The sequence below is a fragment of the Suricata suricatta genome, chromosome 2 (assembly GCF_006229205.1).
Source record: "Suricata suricatta isolate VVHF042 chromosome 2, meerkat_22Aug2017_6uvM2_HiC, whole genome shotgun sequence".
In the NCBI taxonomy this organism is placed as follows: Eukaryota; Metazoa; Chordata; class Mammalia; order Carnivora; family Herpestidae; genus Suricata; species Suricata suricatta.
Window position 1 is genome coordinate 62226686 of NC_043701.1, and position 10622 is coordinate 62237307.

General features: G+C 45.2%; 1 protein-coding gene across 3 annotated transcripts in view; it reads right to left on the reverse strand.

Annotated features, from left to right (window-relative positions):
- CDHR3 (cadherin related family member 3) overlaps positions 1–10195 on the reverse strand; it is a 78006-nt gene extending 67811 nt beyond the window's left edge. For all 3 annotated transcript variants that reach the window (XM_029956757.1, XM_029956765.1, XM_029956751.1), the window contains exons 1-2: positions 10126–10195; positions 1206–1408 (exon numbers count right to left, since the gene is read on the reverse strand). In XM_029956757.1, the coding sequence (XP_029812617.1) occupies positions 1206–1408; positions 10126–10168 (246 nt within the window). In that variant the 5' untranslated portion in view covers positions 10169–10195. The remainder of the gene's footprint in view (positions 1–1205; positions 1409–10125) is intronic.
- Positions 10196–10622: the final 427 nt, after the last annotated feature.

A 10622-nucleotide genomic window follows, 5' to 3' on the forward strand; every position in this document is an offset into this window, starting at 1 on the left:
CTGCTATGAACATTGGGGTACATGTGCTCCTATGCATCAGCATTTCTGTCTCTCTTGGGTAAATCCCCAGCAATGTTATTGCTGGGTCATAAGGGAGTTCTATCGATAGTTTTTTGAGGAACCTCCACACTGTTTTCCAGAGCGGCTTATGCAGTGGGAATTCTATCTCAATGAAGCTGTTTAAAAAACTAGTCAGGGGTCTGAGGTCAGGCTGTCTGGGTTCTAGTTTCGGCTCAGCCACCTGAGAGCTGTGCAACCCAAGACAAGGTATCTCATCTCTCTGTTAATTTTGCTTTGGTTTCCTGCATCTGTAAGAAGGGGCTAGTAGTAATAAATAAGATCATCGGGTTGTTTGAAGTTTACAAGAGTAAACACATGTAAAGCAGGTTCAACAGTGTCCAGCCTAGACCTATGTCGTATATGTGCAAGCAATTGGCAGGGCTTACAGGAACAGAGGAACCGCAGCTGTGGAAGACGAGCCAGATGTCAAGGGCCAGGTAGATAGGGCAGATGAGTCGCAGAACCAGCATCTGGGTCCCCCGAAAGTACACTGGATACTGAGGTGAAGACCCCCAGATGTACGCTCTTTATGCACCAAAGAACCTGTCCCTGAGGTGCTGAGAATACCATATTCCTGCACTCTGGCCCTCAAGTTGTGGCTCTTGAATGTGAATGACTGGGTTGGAATTATCCAAGAGGAAACAGTCACACAGTACGGCTGGACATGTAGACTTGGATTTCTATGAAGGGTGCATTCTTCCATATTAAATAAGTCTGTTTCTAGATTTCCTTCTGAAAAATCACAGAATTAGAGAAAAGCAGCATCACCAGACTCAAGTTCATCAGCGCCTGGCTTTTGAGGAGATGAATACTCAAACTATGCCACCTGCTAAACAAATGACTTACTGTCAGTACACTCCTAATGCCTGATATCATGTAAGGGCGATAAGAAACAAGACTTTTATTTGTAATAAGTTGACCACCTGGTTACTGCACTGGATTAAGTGAAGAAAAGTTCCCAAGTGTTCAAGAGCCTCTAGCACAGAGGGCTTTAGGGTATCCCAAACAGCCCTTTTGGGTCTTACTAGAGGGGAGATTGAACCAGGGAAGGAGGAGGAAATGACCACTGATCTGGAATCCCATCCACCCTCAGCTTCAAGACCCCTCTGTGTGGACAACTCCTGCTGGGAGTGAGATGTGCTTGCCTCAAAGTCGGTGCCTGACAGCCAGTTCACCTTGAAGGCGTCAGTGAGGGGGCTTGAGTTGATGATCAGGGGCAATCCTGGGATCACAGGTGCCAGCGATGCTGATAAATTCACGGAAAACTTGTGCACTGGAGTCTCAGGTGGAGAATTCTCAGCCACGTTGCTTGTGGCGGGCAAGTGGATTAGGCGTAGCGCTTCTCTCCCTGTGGGTTTAAAAAGGATGCAAAGCCACGTGAACATAAAGCTTTGTGCTGGGAACGAGGACTTAACAGCTCGGTCTATGGTTTCAGCTCGTAGCTCAGGGCAATGATGGAACCTGGTTACTCCCCAAGAACGAGTACTCTTGCCAAGGACTGAAAATGGAAATCTGAGATCTTCTGGGAGCCAAGAAAACCACCACCAAATAACCATGAAATCTGTTTTTGTCATTCTGTAAATAAAGCTGCTGCATTTCTCTTGTCTCCCTGCACGCCTTCTCTTTTCTTAGTGAAGAGCTAGGGAAACAGAAACATGATGCCTTAGGAGACAGACATCCACTTGAAGGACCGAGTCCCGTCCTGACCCAGGTAGTTTACAGGAATTTATTTGCCTCGTCTGTGTCAGTGTTTGATTCAGAGTTCATCAAAAACGGAGCGAGCATGACTGGCAAACCGCCAAATCATCAAATCATGTTAGATCTCCTTACATCTGTAAGTAATCTCCAGGACAATTATTGTTATAGTTGGATGCTGGGGGCATCATGCAGAGGGTCAATGAGTAATGTTGATTGATAGATTATACCCACATCACAGAGAGGGAAAGGAGAGACTCAGTGAAGACGCATGTGTTGCCTCGGATTGCACGTCAGACAGAGAGTTTGACAGTTTAAGAGAAAGTGCGTTTCTTCCAGAAAAGCTTGGGACACTCTGAGGTCTCCTCAATACTCTGCACAATCTTGCCAATACAGAGGAATCGAGCAGGTCCTGCTTTTTCATGTGTCCATGGTGATGCTTACTCTGGGCAGGGAGGAGTGAAAAGTGTCCTGCCCAAAAAAACCCATGTTCACTCAGAACGCTAGAATGTGCCTTATTTGGAAATAGAGTCTTTGCAGATTAACTGGTTAAGAGGAGATCATCCTGGATTGGGGGGGGGTGGGGGCTCTAACTCACCAAATAACGGCCATGTAAGAAGAAGACAGAACACAGAGACACAGGAGGAAGAAACCCGTGTTATGATAGAGGCAGGAGTTGAACTAATGCAGCTACAAGCCAAGGAGAAGCAAGCAATCACCAAAAGCTAGGAAGTACACATGTAACAGATCTCCCTCAGAGTTTCTAGAAGGAACCAACCCTGTCCCCACCTTGATCTCAGACCTCTGACCTCCTGAACTATTGGCTAATAAATTCCTGTTGTTCTAAGCTGTCCAGTGTGTGGTAGCTTACTATGACAGCTCTAGGAAGTCAGTACACTTCTCCAATGTGCCAAATAAACGCAATATGTAAAATCCTTTCTCTCATTTACTCCCTGAAACAATCCTTTCCAATAGGTATTAATGTCACCATCTTACAGATGAGGAAACTGAGCTGAATAATAACAAGTAACAGAACCATACTTTATGCTGAAGCCCTACTTGTTACCCAGATTCCTGATCTCGGCCACCGTTAGCCCTGGGGGATGAACCACCTGGAATTTTGGGAGGAGATACAGGGAGCAGTAAGAGGATCTGTCCCACCAAAAGGTGTAATAGTTCTAGAAACAAATGAGCCATGGGGAAAATGCTGGCTTTTATAAGAGAATGTTTTATTTCAAATTTGGGGGTGGGGCTGCAGAGAAGGAGATGCAATTGTAGGAAAGATCGAAATATAAACACACTGATACAAGTTTTCATAAATCTAAAATCATCTTCGTTTAGAGACTAAAATGTATTGTGCACAGGTTATTTTTGATTGCAGAATTATCCAGTGTTATGGACAAGGACTGTGCAAGGGCTCAGAAATAACGTAACAGCTGAGGTTTAGGGCGACATGGATATGGATAGTTTTATTTAATCTATTAAAATTGACTTTAATATTACAGCATTCTCATAACAAAAATTGGGAGCAAGGGGTGCTTAAGTGGCTCAGTCTGGGGGCACCTGGGTGGCTCAATCGGTTGAGTGTCCAACTTCGGCTCAGGTCATGATCTCACAGTTCGTGGGTTCGAGCCCTGCATTGCGTTCTGTGCTGACAGCTCAGAGCCTGGTGCCTGCTTCAAATTCTGTATCTCTTTCTCTCTCTGCCCCTCCCCCACTCATGCTGTGTTTCTCTCTGTCTCAATAATAAATAAACATTTTTTAAAAATTAAAAATAAGTGGCTCAGTCCATTGAGCATCTGAGTCTTGATTTTGGCTCAGGTCATGACCCCAGGGTCATGGGATTGAGCCCTGTGTTGGGCTCCATGCTGGGCATGCTTAAGATCTCTCTCTCTCTCTCTCTCTCTCTCTCTCTCTCTCTCTCTCTCTCTGTCTCTCTCACTCTCTGTCTCTTTCTCTCTGCCCCTCCCCGGCTCAAGCTCTCTCTCTAAAAAAAAAAGTTGGGAGCAAAATAGTAAGCTTGGAATATTTAGAGGAAAAGAGTTCCCAAAAATAGTTTTTTTTAATGAGGAAATTAATCAATTGCTTTGGTGCTTGGGTTATTTTAGGCATAGTTCCCTCCTGCCCTCCTTTCCCACAGCAGAAAATCACCAAGGCCCCCCCTCCCGGGCCCAGCTATACACCACGGTTTCCACTGTTCAGCAAGACAAAGATAGTCATAAGTAAAATGAAAGGTTGCCGATTTCCAGGGACCCCAGCTCTACCTTCTTTTGCCCCTCCCCACTCACCCCAGTAACCTGGGCCCCTCCAGTCAAGGAGGAAGGAAGCTTCTGCTCATATTTAAGCAAAGATAGAACTCCCTCAGTTTTTCTCCAGAACAGCCTGCGGTTAGGGAGTGCCCAAATAATAAACCGAAAACAAGTAACCACTTGCCTTTTCTAAGCACCTACTCACCAGGCATTGTGCTGCCTTCCTGCCTGATCTCAGCTGTTCTAAACACAATCTTGCAGTGTAGGTACTGCCGTCACCACTTTGCACATCTGTGATTGCACTCAGCAAGGGGCTGTGGCAGGCCTGGCTCGCTGCCTCTGGATATTCTAGATGATAGACGGTACATACCAACTACACACCTTCCGTCACATGCCTGTCAGGTGGCCATGCACGTAAGGCATGTGCATCATGGTTGTTCTACGACCTGATAACATGGCAGCAAGGTGGTGCTGGGGCCTGGTAAGAAATCGGACCCTCCACCCAGATGGTGGATGTGGTGACGCCATCTGTAAGAGGCTGCTTGGAGGAACAGCATAAGGAATTGTGCTGGGGTATTAGCTTGACATGGGCTTAGGGTGTGAGAGGCTTGCTAGGTGCCACTCAGGGCTTTCCACAGCCTCGCCCTGAGCAGGCAGCTTCCCATGGCCACCAACCTTGGTGTGTCTCCTTTGATGAACTGAGAAGGCCGGCCAAGCCGTGCTCTTCAAATATCCCCCACCGATACCTTCTAGTTTGTTTTGTGGAGCATGTGTCCATTGATCTTGTTGTGTTCATTTTAACTTGGATAAGCCCTGGGTTCTGGAAACTAATTCCATGAAAGAATCAGCCTTCCATTCCCAGGCACCTGACTCCAAGGACAAAGCTCTTTGCACAGCTGCACAATGGTCCCTCCGATTTGTAGAACTTTTCATATTCTTCCATGGATGGTCATATTTTACAAGGCAGGGAGGGAGATATTTTGAAGCGGGGAGGGCAGAGGGAAGGTTAGAAGCCACGAAAAGGCTCTCTCTAAGACATCACGTGCTAGCCTTCTGAAGCTGGTCTTCCAAACTTTCTCTGGCGGTCTGAGTGCTGGAGAGCAAGAAAGAGGCTTTAATGGAATTTGACTTACACATGCATCTTAATTAAGGATCAAATTAGAATTGCTTGAAGCGTACACTTTGAAAAAGAAAGAGCATGCAGTAGATTTATTATCAGTCACCGAGCCCACTGAAACATCTTGCTTGGGGTTAGGATCTGGATGGATGACGTGCTGGCTTATTTCGAAATGAGCAAAAGCACTGCCTTGCCAGAAATGGACCAACAAGGCCTCCTCCCGAAAACCTGTGTTGGAATAATTAAGGCTTCTGCAGCCTCAGTAGTGGGGGAAGAGGCTGGCCACCCTGGGTCTCCAACACCAACGTGACCATGTGGTTCAGGAAGCGTGGGTGGTGCATCTTCTCCCTCCAGGAATGTAGCTGCTCTCACAGGGCGATTTCAACACAGGGCAGTCCTTCCCCAAGACCATCACTAAGTAAGTACCTTTTCTTTCTCTCCACCAGCTAATCAATATGGTAGGGAGAGAGGTCAGGGAGTGTTGTGAAAAAAAGCAGAAGACTTGGAATCAGAGTTCTTGCTTCAAGTTTGAGCTTTGCCACTGCTTAACATGTGACCTTGGGCTTGTCCCTTAACTTCTCTAGTCTCTATGCCCACTCTTGTCTCTCAGGGCTGTGGTGCTGCATTGATGGTGTCCATGAAACAGAATTCAATGGCGAAACAAGACTCATGGAACCCGAGAGAGAAACTTTACAAATCTACAGTTGATTACAGACAAAGGAAGAAGTATAGCAACAACATTAAGTGAATATCTGTACCACGGCTGAAGGTGGCCTCATATTTTGAGGATCAGAGAGGCCAGGTGTCAGCTTCCTTCATCCCATTTTCCCTAAGGGCCATAGCAGAATGCACTTGCTCAGATCAGAGTCCACTGATGTATCCAATAATACCTCACAACCTGGGAACCCGAAATAGAGTCTCTGCTGGACATTTTTCTATTTTGCTGGTCCTGTAGGTACCATCTTTTTATGTAACCAGCTCCAACAGCAAGACCTTCCAAGCCAGGTGCAAATCATCAATCTCACTGTTATCAATAAACAATGCTTGCAGGCTCATACAAACAATTCTGAAATGCTCAGGACCCATGGGAGCAGCACTGTTAATCAGTGTGCTTCTTGCCTTGAGCAGAAGTCACTTCTGTGCGGGAACTTCAGCGAAGCAACTCAGGCTAGTTCCAGGCCTACTAGAATTCAGCCTTACAGCATAGATACCGTATACTGAAAATGCATATACTCGCCAAACCATAAAACATTATAGAATGTTGTTTCAGTAAGTGCAATGTCTTCCCATGCCTTTAATTTCCAAGGTGTATACCTCCCTGGATGGGCTGCTCACTTGTCTTCTTTGGGGAGCTGATCCATGCCAGGCAAGGCTAATAATAGCAGGGAGCCCTTAGTCAGACACAAAAGAAAAGGTGGTGACTGTACTCACGATTCTGGAAATCACACTAGGGCATAAGTAGCCAGAGAAAGAGGTGGTTGTTTTGGGGCAACACTCTGGGGCTGGCCTGAGAAGGGCTGGTTTCTTACAAACCTCTTCCAGTTCCACGGGGGTGGAAATGCAGATGGATTCCAGAGACTGAGTTCTTGAACTTCAGAGAGGAAGACAACCAGATTGCCATGGGAAGGGGGTGGGGGAAGTGCCAAGAGGAGGGACACGTCTTGCTCTTCTAAGGTTGACTCTACATAGGAAGGTGATGTTACAGAAAAAGTAGAAGTTTTTGGAGTGTTTGTTGGACCCCATATATCAGATTAATCAACCAACAGAAAGACTTTCAGGGGATGGGCTCCATCTTCCTGCCTTGTGAAGTGATGAGAGCATTAATAATGAAAGGCTGCCTCAAGGGCCAGAGACAGTCCGTCTTGGTCCTCTTTTTTATTTCCCAGCACTGCCTAGCAGAGGACCAGGAGCAATGGCAGGCTTAGAAAGAGACAAGAGCTAGCCTCATGCTTGGAGCTCTGCCGGGAAGACTCAAGTCAATGGTGCTGGTACTTTTTTCATGTTCATGTGGCTCTTCCAGTTACCAAATTACCCTTCTTTCATTAAACACCCTGGAATTTTTAATCTCCAAGAGAGTAATACAAAAGTTACTTCCCTGGAAGAACTTTCTCTAAATGTGGACAATGGCAGCAGGCAGTGGATTTGAATATACCAACGAGCCCTCGCTAAGTCCTCCAGCCTCAGGAACAGCATATGGTCTTTTGGTACTGATAGAACCAGAAGACTGTTCTGTCTCAACACTTTTCCCCTGGTGTGCTTGGGAGGTTTGTCTGGTTGATGTTCTCGCATGGCCTTCCTCTGTAAGCCGTTGGGGGAGTGGGACACTGTAGCATCTGCAGCATCTTGAAGAGAAATGGTTTGATTTCTCTCATCTTAACAGGAGGTGGGAAGGACAGAAGCTAATTTAAATGCCAGTACAAGCAGGCATCAGATCTAAATTTCTGCGTTGTGGGAGGAGGGATCAGTTAATGTGGGGGGGGGAAAAAGACCCAGAAAGGGATGATGATTCATGAAAACAACAAATATTTACTGGATCCCTTATATATGTGTGTGGCCTGCGGAGACCACAGAGCAGTAAGAGATACAAAACCTGTTACTGCAGGCTGACATTCCCCTTGAGGAATCATGACAGACATATAACAGATGAGTTCTAGAATAACTCATGCTACCTGTTGTTAAGGACTCATATCATGGAGGGCACTGGGATCAACCTTGGCATACATCCCATGTGTGGGCAAGAGGAGCTTCAGGATGCAGTGAGAAGAGTGCCCATCAGGAGTTGGGGCAATCCAGGTGGGCTCTGTGGAGGAGGCAGAACTTGCCTTGGGTTGGAAGGTGCAGAGGAGTTACACCAAATGAGAGGAAAGAGGGTACTATTTCAGATTATTATGGTGATGCCTGCTTCCAACGCCCTGAAGGCAGGCACCCGTGGAGCTACCCCCCACCTGGTCCTGTGTGATTCTGGTGGTTGAGAGGGAGGATAAGAATTGGGTTCTCAGACTCGCTAATGAAGGTGAGAGGGAAACAGTCTGCACCACAGCAGACCTTCCAAAAACCACGATTTGCCCTGTGGAAGCAAGGGGGTGGTACTGTGCATGGTCTTTTGGAAATGGAGGGGGGGAGGTTGAGTGTGGTTTTGATAAGAAATTTCAAGTATTTCTGGCAAACCTTTGTGATCTGTCCCTTTCACACATGCAATGATAAAGTTCCAAATGATCATGTTCACTATGGACATTGGGTTCTTCCTAAACTTACTCTTCCCTCAAAGGCATTGAGTTCCCTCTGAACTCAAATGATTGTGGTCCTAAAAGCCTATATTTCTGGGAAAATCTCAGTTGTTTACTTCAAGTGAGAGTCTGAGCTGCTCAAGACCGGCCTCACATTCCCAGCTCATCCCACCCTCTACCAAGCAGAAAAGCCCAAGATTAAAGAGGGTTCAATTAGAGGAAACCCAGTCATTTATTTATGGAATTAACAGACCAAAGGGAAAAGCTAAATGGTCATTTCCATAAATCTAGAAAAAGCATTTGATTTAAAAATCTATTTTGACTTAGAAATAAATACCTGAAAAAGAATAAAAGTTATCTTCTTAACATATAAAAATATTTATTTCACCCCGAAAGTTAACATCATGCTTAATGGGGAATAAGACAATGTACACTCTTCTTTTTTTTAAGTTTACTTATTTATTTTGAAAAAGAGAGAGGAAGAGAGAGCACAAGCAGGGAAGGGCAGAGAAAGAAGGAGAGAGAGAAGCCTAAGCAGGTCCTGCACTGTCAGTGCAGAGCCTGACCCCAGGCTCAATTTCATGAGATCATGACCTGCGCTCAAATCAAGAGTCAGACGCTTAACTGCCTGAGCCATTCAGGTGCCCTACTTTTCATTGTTTAACAACAGCCTGAAGGTATGGGACTGGTAATTAGATAAGAGAAAGAAATACAAAATAGAAAAGTAGGCAAGGAAAAGTATAAATGTTGATTATTTTCAAACCTGGAAAATGCATGAGAGTCACCTAAAAAACCATTACAAATAATAAGGTAAGTCACTGTAGGCTTCCATCCATTGTAAACCAATCAGTTAAAACATACAAGGGAAGAAAAGATTCCTTTTACAAACACAGAAAAACGGAAAGGAAAAGAAAGAACTAGAAAGAAACGTAATCAAAATGTGCAAGATCCCTGTGAAGGAAATCTTAAAATATTCTGGAGGAAAACAAAGACAAATGTCGAGAACAGCTGAACAGGAAGGCTCACGTCATATGTAATAATCACTAACGTTTACTAAGCATTTACCATGTACCAGATACTCCTCTAAGTGTGTTACTACATAACTCGTCAAATATGTAAATTACCCCTAAATTAATCTGCAAATTTCACATGATTGAATTCCATACATTATGCATATACTACCTATTCAAAAATAAGATTTAATTTAAAAAGCTCAATTTCCATAATCCAAGCTGACAACATCAAAGAGATCACCCGAGATTCTTGAAGCTCTTGAATAAGGAAGAGGGACTACAAAAGCACTAGGTTCAACACTCAGTTCTTCCATCCGAAGACATTGTCTATGCTCGAGACTAAGACAACAGCCCCTTGATACCTCAGTTTTCCCATAGAATGACTTGCCAACTTCAAGTTGTCCCCAAGAGACAGAGAAAGGCTGGAATCTACACAAAGACTGATTTGACATACACACAAAGCTCTGCTGTGAAAATCATTCTCCCAGTGTTACATCTTGGAAGGACTTCTGGCACAGGCCAGTTACCAAGGAGAGAAAGTGAAGTCTGCACAGAGGCTAGACTGTAGCTTCTTTTGGCACCCTCCCCCCCTTTCCAGAGCTTCCTTGGGCTCCCTGTCACTGCATTATCTTGTTCACCAGTGCTGATAAGCCCACCATTGATCGAGACCCCCAAATGCAACTTCCTTTTCGGGGACATTATCACTCAGTGGTGTCACGCAAACCAAGACCAACCTGGGCACGGGGGCAAAATGGAGTCCCTACCTGATATGGCATCCAGAAGTAGGAGAAAAACGATTCCCTTCATACTGGATAGTTCACCTCTGTATGCACTTCCAGCATATTACCCAGTAGCTAAGTCCTGCCTGAGACCCGATGTTTATTCCAGATGCCACTCATCTTCCCCTCCTGGTTTTGTTGCCATGTGAGAAAGCAAACAGAGGCTTTGGTGGTAGCTCAGGGAGAGGACTGTTTGTTTTTTGCTTACCTGCTTCTGTGACTGCATGGTACCTAGGAGGCCAACCAGCCAGCCCTGGCGAGCTCAGACTCCGTCTTTAAAGTCCACACCCATCGTGTGTCTTGACAGAGAGCCCAGAAGAGAAATGGAAAGAATAAAGAAAGCAGAGACACAGAGATGATGCTAAGAGCTGGACATAAGCATAGTCTTAACCATCCATGATAGTCTCAGCGATCCTATAACCAGACATATCATCATTCTCTTTCTTTTTTCTTTTCTTTTTTTCTATTTTTTTAAAGAAAGT